The following is a 26,328-nucleotide window of genomic DNA, read 5'->3' as shown; positions in this document are numbered from 1 at the left end:
AAGACTTGTAGGTTAGAGCTGTAATATTTGTAACCATTTAAACTTTGGGGACTCTGATATGTAAGACTGCCTGAATATGCTTAGAAATTCAAAGTGGTTCTTTTTATAGTAAAGTTATTTCCTTGCATTCCTTTTAAATTAAATGGTTTCTTTCCAGAAGGTTCTTTCAAATACCCACAACCTTATGGCTAGGGACAGAAATTACACATAAACTGGGATAACTGACTGGAAACTGGTTCAAATCTGTAACACAACAGAAATGCAGTGCATGTAAACCACATTCAAAATGGCCAAAACAGGTTTAAGATAAACCTGGATGGATGCAGTATTAGACTTAACTGATTTAGGTTAAATCAGTTTATTGAATTTCTGTCCCAGATCCCCTTCAGCTTCAAGGTAACATTCAGTCCCTCAGCATTCCCAGGATGCTTTGCACCTCCCCTGAAAGCTCCATCTTACAAGGAGGGCAGGCTAGCCTTGGCCCAAGCTGTCTGCTCTAGCCTATTAGGGAGGTGTGTTCTAGCACCCCCAGGCTTCTAGCCTGGGCCACTGCAGGCATGTGGCTACATTTCCGTAATCAAAAGCGACTGTCTATTCACTTGCTTGTTGGTTCAATCTTTGCAGCTTAGACTAACCTGCAGAGATTGAACCGATTCAACCTCGGGCTTTTTGACTGTCTGTACTTAGCTTGTCAGATAACATCGTGAAGGCTCATCTAGTCAAAGTGGGTCATAGCATCAGAGGAGTTAGAGAGATCTACTGTAAAGCAACATAGAAAAAAATGTTATTCTTGGGGAGAGAGAGAGAGAGAGAAAACAAGCATCAGGTTTGTTGTGTGTTAGCCCAGTGCTATGAATTGCTGAACACCACTTGCATGGTGCCCTCTATTAGCTACATCCTAAGATACATTGTGAGCAGTAGACAGAATCAGTCTCAAAAGCAAAGTGCACAAATATCTAGGAGAGAGATGGTTGTCTGCAATCAGAACTCCTGCCAACTCTTCTTTTTAGCTAGGTTTTTATTTTAAGATGACTCTTTGCTTTATATGATACAACTTAATGCCAGCACTCTTTATTGGAGGATGTTATTTTTCCTTAGATGTTCCCAAAGTGCTGTCTACCAGACTTTTGTGACCCAAGAAATGTTTGTATGTGGCCCACAGAAGGACTTTTTTAATGGTGCCTGTCCTTGGCAGAACCAGTTGTTTATTGAGGCAATAGCCACTGAATGTTCAGTAGGAACTAACTGACAAAACTTACTGGCTGCCCTATGATCTATTGTTAAGGATAATTGCTGTCCTCTATAATAGACTTAGTAAGCTGGTTGTGAATACAGTTTCTTTGATCATGCATACCATCCCTGATGACCAATGGCCATATTTCCTCAATTACATTACAATAACGAATTTTGAACTTGGGTTGCCTCAGCAAATAAAGTCTGCGTAAGTCCCACTCAAATATGAATTAAGCAAAGATACCAGATTCTCCTTATTGTAATTTTATGTATATAGGGCATTGCATATTGTTATTGCACTAAAGGTGCATTTTGTCTGCAGCATGATGTTCCACCCATTAAGTGGCCCTCCCTGAACAAAATTTTGGGATCCCATCTTCTAGCTCCTTGTTAAGCTGCTTTGGGCTTTATAAGTCAAGGTTATTCCTTTCTTTCACCAGCGCACGCTCATTAGGAGACAAAATATCACTCTGTTTTGAAATAAGACTCAGGGTATAGATACATATGTACTTGTAACTAGGGCTGTGCAAAATAGCAGCATTCTGTTTCAACCAGTGTTTCGACAGAACAGTGTTTCATTTTTATTTTTGTTTCAATTTGAAACAGCTGTTCCATTTTGTTCCGTCAAAAGAGGGTAGAAACGGTGAAACTGTTTTGATGGTTCGCCCATAGGATATAATGGGGAAGGTCAAAACAGGCTATAACCTTGTCATTTCTAGCTTGATTTGGATGAAACATGCAGAAATGGTAGCTCCTGAGGGCATGAAGCCTGCCAAGTTTCAAGGAGATAGGTGCAGGGATTTCAGGGAAACTGTACCCCAAAATCATGAAAGCAAAACTCATGTCATGTGTATGTGTTAAGTCACAGTGGGGTCAGAACTGCAGGCTTGCTAGCCTCTGCTCAGGCCACAAAGCCTGCCAAGTTTCAAGGAGATAGGTGCAGGGATTTCAGGGAAACTGTACCCCAAAATCATGAAAGCAAAACTCATGTCATGTGTATGTGTTAAGCCACAGCGGGGTCAAAACTGCAGGCTTGCTAGCCTCTGCTCAGGCCACAAAGCCTGCCAAGTTTCAAGAAGATAGGTGCAAGGGGCTTGGGGGAAACTGTACCTCAAACTGCGGACGAGCAAAACTTGTGACATGGGTGACATTGTATGTGTTAAGGCGCAGCAGGATGAAGACTGCAGGCATGCTAGCCCCTGCTGAGGCCACAAAGCCTGCCAGCTGCTAAGGAGATAGATGCAGGGGGGTTCTGGGGCCCTGCGCCCCTAGCTGCTGACAGGCAAAACTCATGAAATGGGTGCCTGTGCTAGCTAGCTACTGTGTTACGCAGTCAATCATGATTCACTAAAGGGACTAGCTCAATACACAGTAGCTAGCAAGGATAACAAGTTAATGAGCAAGAATTAACACCTACAAAACCACAAACTAAGGAGAGGAAGGAATCAATACAGAGCCGGGAACTGCTTCTGCCCCAAGACAGAGGCAGTCAGTTGCACAAGCACCCATGACATGAGTTTTGCCCGTCAGCAACTACAGGTGCAGGGCCCCAAAATCCAGAAGCCCCTGCACTTATCTCCTTGACAGCTGGCAGGCTTTGTGGCCTCAGCAGGGGCTAGCAGGCCTGCAGCTTTCACCCTGCTGCACCTTAGCCTACACAGTGTCACCCATGTCACAAGTTTTCCTTATTTGCAGCTTGAGGTACAGTTTCCCCCACACCCCTGAACCTATATCCTTGAAACTTAGCAGGATTTGTGGCCTCCACAGCGGCTGGCATGCCTGCAGTTTTGACCCCGCTGTGGCTTAACACATACACGTGATACAAGTTTTGCTTTCAAAACGTTGGGGTACAGTTTTCCTGGACTCCCTGTACCTATCTCCTTGAAACTTGGCAGGCTTCATGCCCTCAGAAGGGGCTACCATTCCTGCAAGGTTCATCCAAATTGTGCCAGAAAATGTCAAAGTTATTGGCTGGTTTGTCCTTCCCCATTATAGCCTATGAGCGAAATGTCAAAACTACGGCAAAATGTTTCACCTAGCCTCGTTTTGTTTTGAGGATGTTTCAATTATATCTGTTCCATTTTGATTTGCTGTTTTGACCTTGAAACGTGTCGAAACAGCGTGAAAAAAAACTGGCAGTGAAATTTTGCACAGCCCTACTTGTGACAGCTTCAAAAAGAGAGGGGGAGCTAGCACCCCAGACACTGCAGCAGCAACTAGGCTCCAGCTCGCTGGTTCTCAACCTTTTTAGATGCAAGGTATGCCTCCAAAATTTTGTAGCCCTATATTTTAAAAACGAATGTAAGTACATTTTTCGCATTATAATATAAACAGTATAATTGTTATTAATGTAATTAATTAGACATAATTGATTAGATATTATTAGATAATTAATTAGATATTTTATTCTCCCCACTGTGCTGCATGCCTCCTGCAGAACCAGATTGGGAAGCAACTGTGTCAGGAGCTTGTAAACTTACTGCAGCCCTTCCTGGTCCTACTGGCATGCTGTCCCCTGGATGAAGAGGCATCCAGGGCAGATGGAACTGTTCCAGGTACCTCTTTTCAGGAGGGATGTCAGAGCCAAACTGACAAGTAGCAGCCAGAGAAAACTCTGCCTGCCTACAGTACATTATGAAGGCTGGAGTGCCATTCTGCTTCAGGCTGCATGCTGTAAACAGGTGTACAGGGCAATTTCACCCCATACAAGTAGTGCTCATGCCAATATTGTGGCATATCTGGCAGGCTCTGGTGTCACCCTGGTTGACACCCATTGCTCTGTTAGTGTATGCATGATTGTTTAGTGATACCAGTGTAGCAAAACTGCTTCAGCTTTACCTCTGCTTTATTCAGGGTCAAAATTGGGCAGATCTAGCTCACTTGTTTCATGACAGGATCCTTCACATATAACAGTTACAGCATAACAGTTGCTACATATCCCTAGGCAGCAGCAGCCCCCTCCTGATGCCACCACAAAATATGCATTTGACCATACCCTAATATTCTGGCATAGTTGGTCCAATAAAAGATCTTGCCCTAAGAAATCTTTGCTTCTCACATAGAAAGTGAAGACATTCATTTCTGCTTAGTAATTTACACTCATGTTGGCTCTATCTGGACTGCATTTCAAATCAAGTACAGAAGTTCTAGAAAAATTAAACATGCCTTACCAGTATTTTGTCCTTATAACTGACCTCTTGTCTGCCCATACACACTCCCATGGTACTGAGGTGTGACAACTGTTCTTTGAATGATACCTGCTACCAGCAAAACTATCTGCATAGTTCCCCAGAGTGCTGAATCTATCAATTCAGTGTCAATGTGAACATCATTCTCCATGTGCCATCCCACAGTACAGTGGTAATATATGATATTACTTTCCTGCTTGTCCTTTCCGAACTTCTCTGCACAAAAGACAAGTTTGCCAGCAGCCACATGTAAATAGCATGTAATTTTAGTTGTACATGATTTTCATAATGCTCATCTTGTTATGTTAGACAATTACTTTGCCAGCTTCTTACAACTTCTCTCATTTGCATGTCTCTGAAGAAGTCTCTCTATGAATATATTACCAGTCCTATTGAAGGCACTCATTCTCATGCCTGATTTCTCTAGCATAGACATGACCTTAAATTTAAGAGCAGAGAGAAGTGAAAGCTTATGGATCTCTGAATTAGTTAGTTTATAAGGAGCATCTCTACCCAGTCTTCTGCCTTAAATTCAAGTCGATGATGTTGTTTTATCATCCCAGACTCCACAGTAAGTATGTTATATGTCTGTACCCCATTGCTTCAATCAGGCTGCCTCCATAACTATGAAGATGGCATGATGTTGGGTCACAACAGGAAGATGTTTTTGCCCATATAAGGCTTTGGAGCTTTGGTTTTCTAAACTGAAGCTTAAATTCAGCAGAAGGTATGTGCACGATAGGGATATGGGGGAAAAATGGGGTGCAGTAGGTACACCTAGAGATTGTTTGCTACCTATAAGTTTGTAAGTACTATAGTCTAATTGAACATGGGATATTATTTCAGTTTCAGTGAAGTAGGAGGCTCATTCTATACCTGAGTTTACAATTCCTTTTGGGACTATCCTATAGGGTTCTAAATGTTGTTGCTTCTACTGAAGTTTATGGTAGGTAAAATTGATAAGTGAATTCTTTAACATAAAAGAATAGACAGAAATTCAAAGTAAATGATACTCCTCTCTTATCTCCACATTGAAACAAAAGCTCTTCCGGAGGAATAATGAGGAGCAGAATGCAATGCCATCATTTTTAGCTGTCCCTCATTTCCCCATGGAAAAAATTAAAATAGCTTTTTGTAGAGTAGATGATCAACCAGCTAACCTTTGCCTCCTTCTGTAACATGTCTACTAATGTCTGATTTTTGTTTGTTTTTTTTTATTTTTCAGGCTGGAAAGATTACCCTATTGTACCGTAAACAACCCCTGAGTATTTTAAAGAGATTTCTCATTTGGGCTGTTTTGCTGGTGAGTTTCTTGAAGCCTGATGCTATAAAGATAATAGAATTAGCAGATCTAGCAGGCCTCATTATTTTTAATTACTACTGCTGGTGCTCACACAGTACATGTAATTTGGTGAAGGAAAAAATCTCTACATGCTCAAAATGATCCAAAGCATACAAGTGACTGCTTTCAAGGCCTGTCATAAATTATGTGTTATCAGGGGTGATTTTTGTATAATATTCTATTTAACTAAATCTTCTCATATCTGATGAGGCTGGGATAGAACTGGGATAGGAAGCATGGACTTTAAATTAGGTAAAAATTCTAATACCTTCCTTTTTACAGTTCATATTTGGGTCCATTTTTCAAGCAAGATCAAATCATAATTATTAGCCTATTAGCATGTTTCCAGTGAACTGGCTTCAGTTTAATCAATATTTCTAATTACTCTACATCAAATGCAATTTTAAAGCAAAGTAACTCCAGTTCACTTTTGCTTAAATGTATTTATGCATTTACAATGATACATTACATTGTTCACAGATAACATTAATTTCTGTAGAAATAATTAAGGCAACTTCCTTTTAAATGTACAATGCAGGCATTACAGGTCAGTGAGGATACTGGATTTGAGACTGGTTGTTAGCCATCTAAGCATTATTTATTCCAACCATTTTTCCCCTGGGATATGTGCCTGTAATAAACCAGGAAATTATCATTTATGCATCTTCTCTGACAATCAGGCACAGGAAGGCTGACTAGAGGATGATGAGGCATGCTGAGTCTGATACTTCACAATTCCATCCTGCAAGCTGAATTCTTCCTGGAGGAAGATATGCCACATAATTCCCAACCTTTTGTTACACTTTCCCCACCTGCTACATCAGATCAGGGACCTCAGATCTTTTAAGACAGTGGTTCTCAGCCCTTTTAATCCTATAGGCTATCTCATACCTTAATCCTTCTCACCCTCTCTTGTCATTCAGAGCCCACCTCTCACCCAATTCTCTACACAGTCTCCTCTCTCCCCTACCCTATCCCCACCTGCAGTCTCCTGTCAATCTCCCACTAGGCCCATTCACAGCCCCACACTCTTCCTCTCTCATGGTCTGCATATCGAACATGCTTCCCAAATGCTGAAAGTAGCATAGGGATGTGTCTAGAATTTTGAAAAAGATTGGGAGGTGGGTGCAGGTGATATAGTGGATTATCACATGTAGCAAAATACATTTTTCTTCAGTTAAAAATGAGCTAAAAGCTTTACTAATATGTAAGGGCCATGGGCTGTATTATTTAGTTTAAGATTGAAGCACAAAATGGGTATCTTCATTGGAATGTACGTTCATTTGGTATATTATATATTAAGTATAAAAACCACAGCAACCTAGAAAAAATGGAATGAAAATATGCTGTTTAATTAGTCATTATAGTTAAATGTGTATCTCTTATTCAGATTCATGAAGCAAAATCTAACCTCTTTGTGTGTCCTGACAGTGCATCCAACACTTTACTGACAGTTGTTTCCACACCTGAGTTAATGTTTTTAGCTAGAGCTAAAAACAGTCTGAAGAGCTGTGAAAGGGGAGAAGCTAATAGACAGCAAAATAGTGGAAGAAAAGATGGCCTGATAAATGGAACATCAAAACCATTACAAAGGAAAGAGGGTTGTGAACACCAGTGGAGTGAAGAGTGATTAGCAGGAATTAAATCAATTATAATGAGCCATGAAGTCAAATGTCTTCCTCAGTGCCACCTGAATAGAAATACCACTTCTGGGCAGTTGATGTTAAATTTTGGGTAGAACAGGAATCAAAAGGAGGTGTGACTGTACTCCTGGATGCACCCTGACTCTGCATGCGGGATCTTTGGAACAGGAGCAATAGCAGTTCTCTTGGCACTGCACATGAGCTCATTTAGCTTTGCCTTAATTAGGAGCCCATCTGCACAGTTACTTTAAGGCAGCTCTACTACTTTCTGTGCCGGAACTTACACATGCAGCAGCATGGTACTGGGAACATTCAAGATAAGCCTCTGTAAGCCCAGCTACAGCACCCAGAAAACTACGCTTGCTTTTTACTGGGTTTCATTTGGAGCCACTAGGGCATTCAGTAGCTATGCAGATGCAATGTCCAGAGCTTCCTTCATGCTGTCAGTCTTGTACTTTACTCATATTAATACAGATAGAATAACTGTGGTGCCTACTGTTGCCGTACAGCAGGCTTCAACACCTAGTTAATCATGCAAGAGAAATTTCTAACTAGGGAAATAAAGTATTTATATAAGGAAAGAGCTTGGGCTGGAAAGTTTGGATCCAGTTTTACACTTTCCCATAATTCAGAAGTGTTCAGTTCTGACTGAGTAAAGCAAGAGGTTTAAGCTCCATGGATAATACTCATATCCATATACATGACACTCCACTGGGAGTCCTTTTTCCTGAGGTCAGGGGAGAGAGCATATTATTGAAAAAACATAATTATGTTGCATATGTATTGAGGTCAGTTTGAAGTATGAGCTAGCAAGAGAACAAAATGTTCTGTGTGTTTTGAAGCAACCCTCTTTCCATTTTGTTTTAATGAAAGCCCATATACTTTTATTTAAAAATAATTCTAATTCCTAACCCCTTTAATCATATATCACATCCAGTTATCAAAATATTTTACTTGATTTTTGCAGTTTAAAGCATTTGGCTCAATTGATGAAAGTTTTACCATCACATTCTTTTCCTAACACTCATCCAAAAAGCTATACGCCTTTCTTTACAACTTGCCTTGTGTGTGTGTAGGTTGTTGCCACATTCAGGGAAATGTCTGTGCATTTCACTTGGGAAGAATGTTAGCTGTGCCAAATATCCAACATTATCTGTGGAAAACACTGTGGTTGATGCTTGCCACAACTAGTGACCTCCTCCCTCTGAAGTCACTTCTAGAGTTTCAGAGGTGAGTGTTAGACAGTTTGTATCCATTTCAGCCAATGAGAAAATGTGCCTTGATTTCAACAGGCCCCAGTGTCTGAATGTTATTTTATGAGACTTAGTTGAATGTCACAGTCATTCACAGGGCTTTATGCTACAGCCCTTTGACTTGGCACGTCCAGATAGGTTCACCATCTTAGAAGCTGACTGTCCCTCTGAAATATTCCAAATGCACGGAGAACATTTCCAGTCCTGCTCCTCTTTTGGCCCACACACCCCTAAGGAAACATAAGAGAATTAGTTCCTGTGCTGCAGGGCATACGGACGGCTCCTATGGATAGGCCTTGGTGAATCACCCAAATGGGAGGCCCTTCCACATCCACATATGCCTGTAAGGTCCTTGATGAGAGGCAAAATGCAGATGATTTTCAGCTCCCCTCCAAGTGTTTATTTCCATTAACAAAGTGTTATATTTGGCTGCTCTCCTTCCTTGTCTCAACCATTAGCAATTTAGAGGATGTTTTCTTTGTTTCCCTCCTTGAGCTCTCTTAATTTTTACAGGTATTTCTTGATTACCTTTATGCATGATCTTTCCACCTGACATAACATTTTATCTGATGTTTAACTTAACTCAGATAATGCCTTTTGTATATACCATAAGGTCAACTGTACTTTTCTGTAGCATCAATGGTCATGAAATAACTGAAGAACATATCAGGGCATGTACCTATACTGAACAACTGCCTAATAGGATTGTAAGGAAAAGCAAATTCTGTGTGTGTATGCCTGTATATATATACAAATGTATACACGTGTGTGTATGTATGTATATATTTACGCATGCAGGTACACATCCTGAAAAAAACTTCGTAATAATGTAACAGGCATGCCATTTTCCAAATATTAGATGGGGAAAAACGAATCTCCATTAGAAGGATGTTAAGTTGGCAAATCAAGTACTTAATTGTGGCATTTACATTTTAAGTTGAAGATTCTAACTTTAATATCACCTACGTAGGCTTATGAGTTATGATCTTTGAATTTTTCAAGAATATAATTTTGCGTTCCATTTTATGCATAGAATACAAATTATAGCATTTCTTCGCATGATGCAATGAAAATGGTTTACAGTTCAGAAAATAATAATTACTTAGGCATGGATTAATTGTAATGCTCAATATTCCATTATGAAAATGAAATATTGACTAAAGAAAAGTGCTGAATCAAACACATTTCTTTGGTATAAGTGGATCATGATTTCTATCTCAAAACTAAATAAAGTTTCCTATTTTGCCTGTTTCCATAACGCTGCAATGTACATTTTATCTAGTCTCTCATACAGCTCTGCTAGACTGATGATAAATCGGATAGGAATGACAAGGATATATAAAAAATTGAGTGTCAAAGGCTAAATTTTGGTGCATGTTTCTGGGATAAATATATCACATAGAAAAGCAACCCGGAAGTGGAAATTATCAATAGTCCATTAGTTTGAATGGACTATTGGAAATGGCAGTGTCAAATGGACATTTTGTTCCATCTGCAATTTTGTTTAAGAATAAAGTACTTCAGCCCCCAAAAGTAAATGAATTAACATGTTGTCAGCACAAACTACACAGAACATGCATATAAGTATTCCAGACTGAACAGGCATATTTTTGGTAGGCTCTATAATGTGCACAAGAGGTGACATTTTTAGTACGGTTGTGCAAAGCTTCAGGCTTTGGTTTGATTTGGTGGAGGTTTGGCCTGATTTGGTGGCCAAGTTTCCAAATCCAAATCAAATCAGAGAACCCTTTAATCTCTCCAAATTGAATCGGAACCCTCCAAATGGATTTGGAAAGATTTGGAGATGCAGACATAGACACAGCTTTAAATGTTTTTTCTACATACCTCTAGGTAGCAGGTGGCTTGTGAATGCTGCAATGCTGGGACACATGAAGTGTCCCACAGACGTGTGGGGGGCTCCCCAACGCACTTGACGGCAGACCCATAAGTGGACCAGAAGCACTTCCAGTCCGCTTCCAGGTGCACTGGAGAGCACGCCAGGCAGGGGGAGGTGCTGCATTCCCCTGGCTCAATGACTGGCTCAGTGACTCTTGTTTTCCTTGGAATGCTGTTAAAAAGCAGAACTAGAGTATGTCAACTCACCTATGTTACATTGAAAGAGAATGTTTCTAATGCCAAAAGCTGTTTCAGTGACAGCCCATTCCATTGTGCTGCTACCCTATCAGTTAGGGCTTTCTTAGTATGTTGGTAGCCCTGGAACTGCACATTCCACTATAACATAGACTATCTTCATCTTACTGAACCTAAGAATGTGAAAGTCCTTGTTAGTTCTTCATATTTCTTTAGCTAACAGATATCCTGTGCCATTGTAATAAAGACATTCCTGACTATAATGTCTTAATATTGCCATAGAAGTTGCAGATGCCCCACTGGTTGTAAATTTGCCTTAGAAATATCAGTGGTTGCAGGAGGACTAAACAGAACTGGTTTGTCTGGTTCACTTTTGAGCTGGGCTGTTCTTGGTTCCCATCTTAGTGATGGATTTATTTTCCATTCTGACAGATACCATAATGACAGCAATAATATTTAGCCATTGTTTTCATGCAAGGATCCCAGGACACTTTATGAAGAAATGTAAAAATCATCTTCCCTGTTTAACAGATGGGGAAAGCTGAAGGCACAGAGAGGTTAACTGAGCTGTACAAGACCGGACAAGAAATTGGTAGTGATCTGGCAATAGAAACTGGTCTCCTAACATCATCTGAGAAGTAGGCAATGGTAAAAATAGCCTCGCAAGCTTTGCCTCTCTCATAGCTTCTGGTGGCTTTAAGATCAGCTCAGATGAATCAGATCTAGAACTGGGCGGAAGGAATACTTTTGTGCTTCTTCACTGTTCACACAGTCAGGTATCCTGTATACGGTTTGGTCTCATGCACTTTCCTCTCTCATTCAGACCATTCCTACTTACTCAGCAGTAGCAGTCAACACACATAGATATGCTACTGACCCCAGCTGATGTCAAGAATCACTCAATGTGATGTAGTGACACAAATAATAGTGCCATGAAATTTCATGCATGGGTATATTCTGTGTTTCCTACATGGAAAAATATACATGCAAAAGAAAAAATGGTATTATAATCCATCAATGTTTGTCCTTTCTGTTGCCTGTGCTCTCTCTTATTTATTTATATGTTTTGAGTGTGAGGGTATCCTCAGGTTTGAAAAAGACAAATGTTTATAATTGTTGGCATTCAAAGTTAATTAAAGGCTCAACATCCTTTTTTAGGACTGAGGGCTGTTTTAGTTCTACTGGGATATATCTCATAAGGATTTCAGTGTGCTGTCTATTCATTCTCATTATATAATCTGGTACCCAGGGATCTGGATAATAGATCATTCTTATATAGGCAAGGGTTACATCTGTAAATGTTAGTAGTAGGAGAAGTGACAGTTCCAGTGATAATACGAATAAAACAAATTGACAAGAAAATGTGTGGCATCAGCATACAAAAAAATATTGATTAATAGATGAAGGATTCTATTTTTTAAAACTTAATCAGGGATAGCATTTGATATTCAGCCACTCATCTGTAAAGGACAAATGAGTGTCAGGGTCATAAACAAAACAAAGGCAACAAAAAAAATGGCAATAGTCAAGAGTTTTCAAAAAACTAATATATTTTTTCCATGAGGACCCAGAAGACAATGTTTGAAATAGAATTTAAAAGGGCAGGTCTTCTATGATACTTGTTTTATTATAGTTTGTTTTAATCTAAATTGGTATTTTACCAAGCAGTTTCTCTCCTAGGAAAAGTTAGGAAATATTTTGTGTACAGTGGTGTTCTATGCATAGAGACCAATCTAGAACATCTACTGTCTCAGCCAAGGATTTCCTCTCATAGAAATTCTGCTCTGGAGTTGTATACAGTTGCTATGTGCAAGCACATGCAGGGTGTGTGAATACGGGCTTGTGAATTCTCAGGCATCAGAGAATAAATCTAGTTGATGGATAATGCTAGCCCAGGTAGAAACAGAATTTGGAATTTTACAAATATATATGATATTTTTCTATGACAAATCAGTTACATACAGGCTGTGAAAAATTTGTGTCTGTGGCACATACTGTATCTGCTAAAGGAACTGTTGTGCTTTGTGGCCTGTCCTTTGCATCTTTATTTAGAATTTCCTTGCTGAAGATGTCAGTTGGGTTACTGTAAATCATCTGAAGAAATGTGGGTCTGGTACTAGTACACATAGTTATACAGAGGACTGAGACCTTGAGACTGTAAGCCCCTGAATCATGCTAACGCACGTATTTTTAGAATCTACAATGTCTAGCTATTATTCCTTATAGATAGATAGATAGATAGAGATTTCCAGTCAATGTTTGGTTTTTGGAGCCATAGATTCTGGGAGGGTGACTTCTGCATTTTTCAGGATAGAAACTTGCCCCTTTTCTGGTGCATGGGGGTTAACTCCTGAAAAATATTATTGTATTTATCTGTTTATTTCAGAATAATCTGATTGTGGAATAGCCAGTTCCTGATAGGAGAGCTGACAAGCTGTATTTCCCTCCTCATGTATTCAAATGAGACCCAAACAATTGATTTATCAATTTAAAAAATCAATTGAATGTTCAGTTACAAAAATAATCGGTTGGCATTGTTCTAAATACAGTCTTGTTTACTGCAGAGTAAAAGACAAATGCCTGATTAATGCTGACAGCAGTTTTGCTTAAAAGAAAAAAATGCTGTTCAGGTATCATTACAGTTATAACAGAAGTGCATGACTAAATAAGGTTTGTTCTTATGCAATGCTATTCCTTTCTTCTGATGCTTTTCCTCATTGCTTTAATCAGCAGTTATTTAAAGGGATTGTGGAATGATGCCCTGTAAAAATGATAACTGGAATCCCACCAACCCAGAGCAAGCTGCTTGAGTTATTGTAGATGCTGTTATGCATTGTGGCTTCAATTCAAGGGCAATATATAGGTAGTGACTACAAGAAGCAATTGAAAGAAAACTACAGAGTGAGGGCAGAGCAAACACTCATAAAAACTTTCACCCAGGTGGCTCAGAAATGTGCATAGCCAGTGAGTTTTAAATCAGTTATACTTTAAAAACAAAAAAAAAAGGAAAAATAAATAAGCTAAAGAAACACCAAGAAGCCCCTGGTAGCCACCTTGTAGTCCCTATAAACAATGTCTGTGTTAACTACAGACATTGCAGTAGAAACAGTTGCTGAGGAGGGGTTTAGAGAAATAGTGGTTGATGGACCAGTTTGGCAGTGTTCTATGCTTCAGGGACAGGATGGAGGAAAATGTAGAACTGGAAAAACTGGAGATAGAGCATTAGCATAACCTAACATACAAGTAAGGGATCACTTCCTTAATTAATTCTGTTATCTGAACATGTCACCAGCTTCCCTTTCTACTCAGTCCAGAGGCTGAATAAGTTGAGTTTTAGGGCAAAGAAAATCATGATGTAGAAGGAATAGGGTTACAGCAGTAGGAGGAAGAAATAGAAAAGAAAGAAAGCTTGGGTCAAAGGGAAGAAAGCAATGACTTTGTAAGAACAAAAATATATGTTTCTAAATTTCATTAGAGATTCCCTTCTATTTATATTGTTCTTTGAACAGATTCAGTTGCTCATTGGAAGTTATCTACTGTTTCTACAGTTAAGCCTAATACATTACATTAGCAAATTGCCTGCTTTCACTTGCTCTACTTGCTGAGGTTCTGTCGCTATTAAAAAGACTTCGTAAATTTACTTGTGGTGATTTTGTATCTTCCCCAGATTTGTTTGGTGTGTTTTCTCTCTTTTTTCTTATCCTGGCTGAGCTGGTTGCCATCACCCCACACATAATCTGGCACTCTATTTAGAAGCCTATCAACTTTTATCAAAATCCCATCCATCAGAGAATGGGGCCATTGCGATAGGTGACAAGCTGGAAATTGGTGTTTGCCCAGCCGTGATATAATGAGACCAGAAGGCAAAATTGACTGCAGCAAGCAGGAAAATTTCCAAGCCATTGATCAAAAGCTTCACAAGATGCAAGAGACCCAAAATGTAGCCTGTCAGGGGAAGTTGGTAATATATTTTAAACTGTTTTACAAATAAACTACTCTTATTCCTTACTCAAGAGGAAACTTTCTTCCTGTTTTTTAAATGATTTAGAAATGTCTTGGACTGTTTGTTTTGATGACAGAAAGCCAATATTTTTTCTATTATATAGCACTTTGTGTCCACATGTATAAAAGTGACTATAGAATGTGTGGTGAAAGTTTGAATAAAATTCATTCATTTTGGTAAGTCTGGAGTGAGATCACCTTTCCTAGAAAACCACACCAATTTAATATTTCCATGAATGTTGCATACCATGCAAAAACAACAAGTAACTGTTGTGAGAGTTCATGGAAATCATAGGAATCATGGTTTTCTAATCTGCTGATATATGGGAAATAAGGCAAACCTAGTCATATTCATCTAAATATGACCCCAACCACTTGCATGCTGCTTCTCTAGCCTTCTAATAAAATGCCTCAATTGGTTATCAGAGTTATACTGCAACCACCTTAGAAAACACAATGCTGCTTCCCCAAGCTGCTTACAGATAAATAATTGTCACAGTCTTCTGAGCAGCAGAACTTCAGCACCAATGTCATGTTCAGACACAGGAATCTTCTCTATCTTGTGGAAATATCTCTTTTTGCATATACCAGTCAGATTTACTGTTAAATGACAATTGACCTGTTGTTAGCAGGACCAGCTTACTGAGAGGCCACAAAGTTTGTGAAATTGCCATAGCTCTTTTCTATCTCAAGTTCCATTCAGTTAGGGTGGAATGATTGATCTGCAGAGTTATCTGTTAATATCGATATGAACACTTTTAAGACAGAGTATGTCTACATTGTATGATGCTGTAGTGGGCAGAGATACTAGAGATAAATTCTAACACAGGTCATGTTCTGGAAGCAGTGTAGTTGTGTTAATACAGTTCTTTACCCTACTAATTATCTGGGCTAATATAGTCCTACTGCTTATGGTGCCTGAGCTATTTGAGATGTTCCTGCATGGTTCAGTTGAGATACAGGTAGAGAAATCTTAAATAATTCTTCCAAGATTACACAGTAGATGCATGGCAGAATCAGGATTAGAAACAAAAGGTCTAGTTACTTATCTTCCTGTTTTGTCTGTGTACCTGCAGTGACTTCAGTGAAATCATTCCTGGTTTACACTGATATAGAAGGAAGAATAGATGCAAAGTCTCCTGACTTCTACTCTCATTTTTTATGTTTGTTTTGCCCCCAAACTGAACTTTCTAGCAGACAGGCAACTCTGAGAACTTTTATGTAAAACCAAAGCATGCCTCTGTGAAGTACCTTCCGATTATTTCAAAAGTATTTTTCTGTCTAATTTACCGACATGGAATATAAGTGGAAATAAAGCAGATACTGTGACGATGTGGTTTTTCAAAATATCTGCCTTCTTTTTTAGTCCTTCTATTTGTAGTGAAAAGTAGCAGTTTCTGCTACCTTTCACATGAAATCCCTTGTTTTATGAAGTGTGAAGTGCCTATTAGCTATACTAAGAGACTGTTGTGCCATGGTAGATGCAGTAGAGGCCAGGTGGAAGTGATAATTAGTCAGACAGTGCCTCTGTTTTTTGTATGTGGTCTTGTAGATTTTGAGAAATGCTGTTTCACTATTACAATTCCTGTCCTATGTTAACAACCTTTTATGTTACTAAGTTAAAGTGTCTCTCTTGCATGATAGAATTGAACTATCACAAAGCTGAATCAGAAAGCAAAAATATATATTTCTGTAAGAAACCTTTATAATATCAAATTACCATTCAAAGATGCTTGTTTTTGCCAACAAAAAGTCATCTGTTATATATGTAAAATATTAATGCTGATAGTATAATAATTATACTATGTGTTGAAAAATAGTGAAAATCAATAAGGATATAGAAAGATATATGACATTGAAGTTAGTATACAGGTTCAAGAATAGAAAAATATTGTAAAACCCCACAATTGCATCTCACATGATATAAAAAACCACTGTGTTCCTAGTTTACTATGATGATTTAATGAATTGCGTGATGTTGGAATGAAGTCAGTGAATGGTTTGACTAATAATAATAATAAATGATTAACTGACTTGATACACACACATATTGTGTAGCAAATGCGTTTAATTTGAAAAACTGCATAGCATTAATGGCTGTATCAAAAAACACAAAAACATGGAGACAGTACAGGTTCTTTTCAACATTATTTTATGTATTTTCTTACTTTAGAACAACTAAGGGCATATGCCTGCAATCTTTACACACACAAATACTCCTTACTCACAGGAGTAGGCCCATTGCCTGAGAAAACCAAGGTTATTATTGTCGAAGGTATAGTTTACATTGTATTTCCAAGGTATAATTTTTCAACACCAGAGACCTTCAATTTAATAGCAGAATTTGCATTGCATTTTAGAAGGAATCAGTCCATTGTGACTTGTCTCCTAAAATTGTTATTTTAAAAAACCCTCAAATAGTGACATTTCAATAACATTAAAAAAATCCAAAATTAAAAAAAAATCAGAAAAATATCAAGAAAAAAACTCTTGAAAAAAAAAATGTCCCTTCACTGGCAATGATGACTGTACCAGCCCTGTCACATACACTTGAAGAATTTCCAGCTGTGACAGTCCCATCTTTCTCAAAGACAGTTGGGAGCTATCCCAGCTGTTCCAGGGTAGTCTGGGATGCTCATAGAGTCATACCCTCTTTTCGTTTTTTTTGTTATCACTTCAATAGGCACCATCTCAGCATCCTAATAACCAGCCCTATGAGCAGGTATCCTGGTTTTCTCTGTTTAAAAATTACAAGTTCTCTGATAAAAAATTTGCAAATTTGCTGATTTAAAAAACCCAAAATCTGTGGTTTTCCATGATTAAAATTAAACACCACTATAGGTATCAGTTGAACACAATGTATTATTAATATATTTACAATTTGAAGCAATTTGCAAGCTGACCAGTGCCTCAATTACTATAATAACATAAATTCTAAATTCCTATGTATTTTGTTATTTGATTTTGGTTCTTTTATCATGGAAAATCAGAGCTTCCCCTGCCCCCTTTTCTCACCAGGACATGGGTTCAGCTGCGGCTGTGTCCCTCTCCTCCTGCCCCCCCACCCCCCACTTCGTGGTCCTGAGCAGCCCAGATATGCTGGTGCCCTGCCCATGCCATTGCCCCTCACTCCCAAGCCACAGCCCTGTCGGAGGGGTCCCCAGGTTGCCAGGGTTGCACAGCCAAAACCCCAGGTCTGCCCCCACCCCCGCCCCAGCAGCACCTGAGCCCAGGCAGCTTCTGTGGCTGGAGTGGAGTGTAGAGACTGGCTCCTTCTCCCCCCACGAACAGAGCAGAGCCTGTGGGTAAAGGTGAATGTGAGCTACCTGCTGTGGGTTTGGGACTTCTCGCCCTGCTGCCTCTCCCCCTGGGGGCTTCCACAGCCCAGGAGGTAGGACTTAGTGTAGCAGGGCAGTGTGGGACGCCTCGATGCCACTTCTGGTAGCCCATCACTGCCATGGTAAGGCACCCCCTGTGCACCTGGCAGCAGTGGGGGGGCACAACTCCATGCTGCCAACCCCACTGCAGCTGGGCAGACAGGAGGAAACTTGCCGTGGTGGCACTGAATTGCAGCACCCCACTCTGCCCCGCTATGCTGGGTCCTGCCCACTGAGCTGTGCAGATCCCCAGGGGAAGGGCAGCAGGGCAGACAGCCCTGAGCCCACAGCAGCCAAGCTACTCCCTCCCCCACCCTGCACACAAGGGGCGGGTATGTGCCCCCTGTGCCCCTCCCAGGAGTGCACCACCCTGGCTGGGCAGCACCCCAGCCCCAGCCTGCCTGATTCCCTCCCTCCCTCACTATAGGGGCCTCAATCCCTGCCCTTCCCCCAGATTTACCTTTAGGGAGCTGTGGGAGCTGCTCTCTGTACTGCCTAGCTGCTATGTGCATGTGGGTACACGCATATGCACGTGGCACCCTCTGCCTAATCACCCTCCTCCTGCTCCCCACCAGCCTCTTACAAGCTGGAACTCTGTAAGCCTGTAGGGGGAAGCCCTCTCTTTCCCATGTTTTTCTCCTTAAAATGAGAAGATCTGCATTTTTCCATGTTTTCCCATGGTGAACAGAAAACCCGGATCCCTGCTCATGAGTCCTCTTGTGTCAGTTTTATTGCTGTAACTCCCAGAAGAATTTTAACGTGTAGGACTGCTAGACTTGCCCCTAAAGTGTCTTCCACCTTTAGATCTACTCTTAATTTTGTTCCAAATCAAATTTTTCAAACAGTTTTTTTTTAAAACCAGACATTCAGCTGGTTGGCATTCTTCTGTGACCAATTGTAAAATTTCAGAAAAAAGATGTAAGTATTGAAAAATTGCTCATTAAATTTATTTTCTTTGTATTGTACAGTGTATGGGAACAGTGATGGCACTTTGCTACAGCTCAAGATGTAAGAATCGGAGCTCTTTTTAGGACTCATACTGCAGGTTGCTGTCCAGTCAGTTCAACTGTAAATATGCACCTGGCTCTTCAGGCTGGGATGTCTAAGGTAGCCAGGCTTGTAATCAGTTTGTGGATGTTGGCTGTGGAAAACATGCTTGCCCAGTGGGTTGTTCGACTTAGGTGCCCTTTTGCCTTTTTTTCTGCTACCATAAATAGAGGGCTTACAAGGGAGTTCTCATTTTATTTGTAAATACTTTACATATTTGTATCTTTCTTGTATAAGCATGTTGAAATTTATTCAGCTGTGTACAATGGCCTATGTCCTTGAATTTTCTTACTGCAGCTTGCTTTGTTTTGTTTTTGCTACAACCATGACAGTGCTAGTCTTCAGTGCATAGCTGGGTTTACACAGATATTATTTACCCTGGTAATAAAATAAGTTAATTCAGGTGCATCCTAATGTAGATTAAGTGCTTTGTCCTACTTTAAAACAACATGACAAGCCTTTATATAAGTGAAAGAAATTAAGGGGTTCTAGTTATTTTTTGTGTCCTATATACATAAATTATTACAGGCCATTTGGAGACTTGTAAGAAAATTTGTCCTGGTATAAAGACTTTATTTTTTAAACAAAAATATTTGGAACTGTTTTGGGGAGAAATCTGAAGTGACTACATTTTTTATGGCCTGTGTTTATCTATACCTTTATTTTCTGTCCACATAGCATTTACATCTTTCATTCAGGCGATCAACATAACTTTTCTGGCCAGTATTGTTTGCCAGTTAAACATTCCTGTTTTATAATTTCAAATCACATGGTTTTCATATTTGAAGAGCAGAATGAGTCAGATTCTAGGGACAATATACTGCTTACAGAACAAATTAAACCTGTCATGCTCCCCATTCCCGTTACTATTCATATGCAAAATGTCCAATAGAAGAGGCCTGCAGTCCTTTGCTGAGGTGCCTGTTTTGTGCTGCTGAAGTGAATTCTGGGTCTGCCATTATACTTACTGGCTGATATTGCCCTTCTAGAGTAGATGTCACTAATGAACATTGCCATGACACAAAATCAAATGTAATTTCATTTTGTGACAGCTGTGACTTTTGCTGTAAATATGATCCTGTTGTTTTTGTACTGTAATGATGAGTAAATTCATGGGATGTTAATAAGATAGTCATCACTGCCAGCTGTTTTAAGTGGGAGTAAGGTCAAGTTGCATTGTATAGAAAGAGCTTACATTTAGACAGGCTAACGGATGACTGTGCAATAATAAAGCGACACCATTTGGACTGCAAGAACTCACATCTTTATTAGAAGTCATGTCCCTGATGCTGCTGCTTGCAGCCATGAGGTACAGTGTATGCTCAGAGCTAATGCAAAATTCTCCAAGCACATAGAGCTTCCTGATGTCACCCTCAAATACTCCCCCTATAATTTGTATTTCAGGTTATTACATCTTTCCTTGTAAGAAAAAAAAAGTGGGGGGCAGGGAACATTTGTATGGTTGTGTTTCAGTCTGGTTCTTTGTGGCCAGAGGTTGCTAGCACATAGCCTACCATTGGGACGTGGCCTTTACTGCCAATCCAACATGTAGCCTCCTAGGTGCTATAGTTATTCACATATATTGATATTGAACCTAAGCTTCCATTTCTGCAACTGTGAGTACCCTGGGGAAGAAGTCTTGTGCTCAAACTCCCATTTTGTGCTAAATCTTTTGAATTCCTCGGCTGTATATTGTGTCCTATTGTCTGAATACAAGGCATTGGGTATGCCATACTTCGTAAAGGGTGCCTTCAGCTTGTTGATTACTGTTCTTATTGGAGTGTCCCCTAGATTGTCCATCTCTGAAAAACTGGAGTAATAATCTACTATAATCATATTTTCTTCTGTCTTCTGGTCAGGCATGCATTCCTAGATGACACATATAGAGCCTTCCTGGTATCACCCTCCAAATCATCTCCCATCTCCACTGTAGCTTGTGTTCCAATCTGCAGACCGTACAGGTTGTTACAATAGAGATGTTTAGAATTATGCCTTTTGCCAAGAAGTTCCTAAACTACATATAGTATTCTTCAGCTGTTTAACTTAGAGTTGTTAGTCATTTTCATTAAAAATAAATAAAATAAATTTAATGATTAAGGCATGTTTACAGCTTCTCCTATGTGAAGGTAGAAAGGCAACTCCAAAGTAGTTTTTTTTTCTTCTTGTGTGCCAAATTGTCTAATGTCATTCAGTCATTTTGTGCTGCTCTTGTGATCTAAAGCTTCAGTGGCTATTTATTGCTTGCCTTAAGGCTGCCTTGTATGACCAGTGTGTTGCCCCACCCCACTTTCTACTGAACCATAAATATGTGCACCATTTAGAATGTTGATTCCTGAAAAAGTTGCCATTCTTTTTTATAGACAGACCTCAGGGTTCATCTCTCTTCACAAATATCTGCTGCTAAGCAAAGTCATTTCCTTGTAAGGAGAATCAGTGGGAGAAAATCCTAAGAAGTAATTCTGGTGATTGAGTAGATGACACACTTTCTTCTAAATGAGTATTAAAACAATACTTTGTGTAAGAAAAATCCCAAACTTCATTTTCATGAAGGATAGAAAACAGGTCTCAATTTTTACTGTTAAAGTAACATGATGCTGTGATACCTCAGATGCACTCCTTTATAGAGACTGATTCCATGGCCTTGGGATCTTTGAGCTAAAGGACAAAGGCACAAGGATGGTATACCTCTTGATATGCTCTAGCCACCAACTGAAGACAGAATGTCCCACCATGTTTACTATGAGTCCCTGTGTTTTGGGGGGAAATCATCACAAACAGAAGGAATTGTAAGACACCTGATGAATTGTGTGGTGATCAGAACACCTGAAGAAATACTTGTTATGAAAATAAATATATGGTCTGGACATTACATGTATTTCTAGTTTTTCCTGAAATTCAGATGAAGCTCCAATTTAAAGTTGGGGGGTTTTTTGCACTAATAATTCCAACTGATGTAGTCCAATCCCTACTTCCTGGTTAGACTTAGTCACATTTCCAGATGTAAAAATAAAACAAAAATGGAAAAGGAAGATATTGATCCAGAATGGGGCTTTCTACACTGCCCAGAGCATGTGTTGCTCAGATTGGGAAAGAGTCCTTCCTCAACTCAGTAATCTAAGGTCCGTACCCCAGGATGCTACAGTTTGAGTCAGAATATCACTAGTTTGGCCTCAGTCTTCTCTTGTCAGTCTGGTGTAACTCCATTTAAACTAGATGGGTGATTTCAGATTTAAGCTAATGAAACCAAGAGCAAAATTTGGACCTGTATTTTAAATCCTTAATTTATATTACCTGTAATTTAATATACTGAATTGAATATATAGTATTGAATACTATATATAGGCTATTTGAATCTGCTTTGCATTTCCCTTGATACTTAAGACATTTATAACAAGCTTTTCCTACACAGTCTTGCACTTTAGCAGGCAGTAATAAATATAAGATAACCTTTTCAAAAAATTTCCTAAAGCCCCTTAAAATAAGTTGCCTTCCAGTCACTTTCACGTTGCTTTCTTGGTTGCATATTATTGGCTGAAATGGAGAAGTGCCATCAGAAACAGTTGTTTCTGTTCGTCCTCTAATTACAGGGCATCTGTCCTCTGCCCTCCCACACGCCCCTTCTCCTGAGGTTTGATTTCAAACTGTTGGTACTTTTCATATTACATGAAAGCTTAACATTTCATCAAGACAGTATCAGCAATTTTAACCACAACCTCCTGATATTTCCAGGCTGTTGATACAAATAAAATAATAGAGCTTGGGGAGGGGAAAAATCTTTACAGCATTTTCTATGGAACATTAATTAAACATTTGAAACTATCCTAGAGTTCTAGTCATTTAATACTTTTTTACAGAGATTGTCGCCTGATAGCAGAAGTTTAGTTCAGAAGCTCCACTGGCTTCTTGCATGTATTACTGTTTGAACTTGAGCATGATATATGAACTGCTTGCTACCAGGATTAAACAGAAACAAAAGAAAACAATATTCCAAGTTTCAAGCTAATAAGCCTTATCCAGTAAATGGTCTCAGTTCAGGAAAGAAATGTAAAATCAAATGTAAAGAACATTTGCTTTGTGGTTCTGAGGATGCAGTATTACTGTCAATTAAAATTCAGTTCTGCTCTTTTACAGTCTCATAAATCTAGACATGCAAAAAATACAAAATATATAAAGAAATAATTAGAGAGCAGGAGGCTAGTGAGTGGCAGGTGTAACGTGACTTGACACACCTCATGCAAATAAAAACTGGAAAGTGAAATATGCAGGTAGAATGGCTCTGAGCAGTGACTTTCAGCCAAGGCACCCTGGGGTGCCACAAGATTTTTTGAAGGGTGCCATGAGGTGTGAGGACATAAGCAGGTATGAGGAGATAACTGCAGGCTCAAGCTGGTCCCTGCCCCACCTCTATTGCCTGGCCCCTCTGCAAGGAGGTGAGTACTTTAATAAACACACAACATTTTTTAAATGGACTGCTGCTCAACTCACATACGTTATGGAGAGGTGCCTTGAGTCTAAAAAGAACCACTGCTCTATAGTGACTTCCTAAAGACAATTATATTCTAATGGCCTGAATATAGGGCTGGGTGCCAGTAACTCCTAAACTTTATTACAAATCCTGGCTATAATTAACTGTGACCTTGGGAAAGCCACATTACCTCTCTTAGCCTGTTTCTCAGTCTGTAAACAATGAGGATGTTGTGCAAATTCATGGCATAGAGCTTTGAAAATGAGAAGTACTATATAAGCATTAGATATACTTCCAGGAGCCAGACTGGAAAAAAGTAAATGACTGGCTATATTCCAAGCTATTTCCACAGAACTCAAGCCCCTCTCTGTAACACCAAAATGAGATGTCACTCTCAGTAGATTGTACAGATCTTGTTAAAAAGATATTCTCTCTCTCTCTCTCTCTCTCCCCCCTCTCATCTGCTGTGGGTAGTAGACAGGTATTTTTCATTGTTAAATTTGATGTTCAATTTGTTGTCGAGCTTCAGCATTATCACTCCTTAGGATGTGAATTTCAAATACTGCTGCTCTGAAATGAACGTGATCCATCTACATTCTTCATTTTAGGCTTTCAGAAGACTCAGGCAGACACTACTGAATTATTTCCCCATTTGCCCCCAGTTTTGTTTTGAAAGTTATCTATGCTGCCCGTGCATCTTCAGACATTTTTTTTTTCATGGTTGCAATTTCAGAGTTTAAAGTGGCATTTCTCAGGATAAAATATCCCCTTAATAAGTTTCTGATCCCAAAACCACTGAGGTCAGTGGAAGGACTCCTGTTGAGTTCATCAAGGCCCAAATCACTGCAATTTAACTTCTCCTTTTTATTGATGGACTTCAGAGTGTACTACCAACTGTAATTAAATCATGCTTGCCATTGTGAAGGGCATAGCTGGGTCATTTTCATGACAACATCATAACAATGGAAATGTCTCAAATCATGGAGGGCAACTAAAAAGTGCACAGATAAATAGGAAGGCTCTTCATCCTACTCAGCAGAATTTGGCATATACTGCTAAGTAGCCTGGGAAACTAGATATAGCATTTGTGTCCATTTACATAACTCTGAATTCTATGCTGTTTGTGATGTATAATGCAGGTTGTGCTGTATTATAGAATGCCTTCAGTATTGTTATGGTGCTGGGATTGTTCTCCCAGCATCTGTCAAATAGGTCTATTCTAGTCAGCAAACACTAAACTTCTCAGAAGTGGAGGTTGACATCTATGTTCACCAAGCCACCTTCAGGGAGGTGTATTACAAGAATGGAGGTAATAACTGCCAGCTTCAGTATGGCCCTATAAACCATGCAGTGATAGAGGGGGTCGATGTGTAGTTCTGCGTACAATGCCAGCTTCCTAAGTCATTTGTTCCTGAACACTTTGTTGCCATTTGAAGAAATTCAGCACCTTTGCATCAGGTAAACATCTGTCCTGTCCATCAATGCATCCTTTCCCAGACAGGAAGGTGCAGTGCACTTCTGTTCTGCAGTCACTTTCACTGTGTCTTGCAGATGTTGTCTAGGCATCTGAGCTTGAGTGCACAGCCCAGGAGGGTCACATAACCTTTCTGCCCCATAGAGGAAATGTCCCTACTTGCATGAGTCACTCCTGAGAAAAAGATGATTCAATTACCTACATTATACTTTTTGATATAGCGAGCGTGTTTTCCTCCCTTTCTAGTATGTTTGCATAGGTCACAGGCAGATTAATAATGTTCAGTTCCATCCAGTCAAAGGCAGGCCAATTTCATGTTCAACATACTGCCTCGGTGCCACCAAATGCAGCCTGCTATTTATACAGAGATTTGAACTTTGGGAGGATACAATTACCCTTGTTAAAAGTACTCTGTTTAACATACTGTATACAATGAGGGGATCATTCCACTTGTTAATTGACCACTAATAGAACGCAAAGCCAAATGTGTCCTTAGTGCCATCAGTGTAACACACAGCAGGATTTGGCCTCTGTGAATGAGTGACTGAGATATGAGCAGGCAGTGAAGAAGGTACAATTCTCCAGCTGCCTGCCTTTTGTGGAAAGCTCCCTGACAGTGGGAGCACTGTGCAAGGGAGCAGCTGCAGAATTGGGTCCTTTGTGCATATGGACTTGGTGTAATCTTAAAAGGAATAGAATGGGACCAGTAAAATGGCTTTCGTAGCTCTGAGAAAACCCAGCGTCTTCCATCTGCTCCCTGCTCTTGCAGCTGCAGTGAATTACAGCATGCTGTCACATTTATAGGGTGATTTCATCAGCTGATTTATTTAATTAATTTAGACTTACCATTTTACAAAGGGTATGTGATAATAGTGGTACAACTCTTCCCTTCTGCCACCACACCAGCTAAGATATATTTTAAGTATCCTTTGCCTCTCTATGTCCACACTTGTTCCTTCTCAAGCTGCAGCCAAAAATTGCAAAGAAAATGGAATGAACAGCCCCAAAGCTACTGAAGCAGTGAGGTTGTGGTTGGCTGGCATCAGCAAATCTAGCTTCTTTGTTACAATGGTAGCAGTAGGACATTTGATAATCCGGGTTGAAGTTAATCCATACTATAAGGATCAATGAGTGATGGGAGCACTGTCCTTGGGCACCTACTTAGAGCAGGGAGGTGCAGGAATGGCAGCTTTGTCAAATGCTTCCTCTCATC

The 26,328-nt window shown here is 39.7% G+C and overlaps 1 protein-coding gene across 1 annotated transcript in view; it reads left to right on the top strand.

Moving 5' to 3' along the window:
- LOC109287345 (heparan-alpha-glucosaminide N-acetyltransferase-like) overlaps window positions 1-26,328 on the top strand; it is a 356,204-nt gene that overhangs the window by 296,813 nt on the left and 33,063 nt on the right. The window contains 1 exon segment of the mRNA XM_019502327.1: window positions 5,647-5,724. Within this exon segment, the coding sequence (XP_019357872.1) occupies window positions 5,647-5,724 (78 nt within the window).

Source organism: Gavialis gangeticus, unplaced genomic scaffold (genome assembly GCF_001723915.1).
Source record: "Gavialis gangeticus isolate Ggan-Ray unplaced genomic scaffold, GavGan_comp1, whole genome shotgun sequence".
Lineage (NCBI taxonomy): Eukaryota > Metazoa > Chordata > Crocodylia > Gavialidae > Gavialis > Gavialis gangeticus.
The sequence above is the reverse complement of the archived record's forward strand: the minus strand, read 5'-3'. Positions and strand labels throughout refer to the sequence as shown.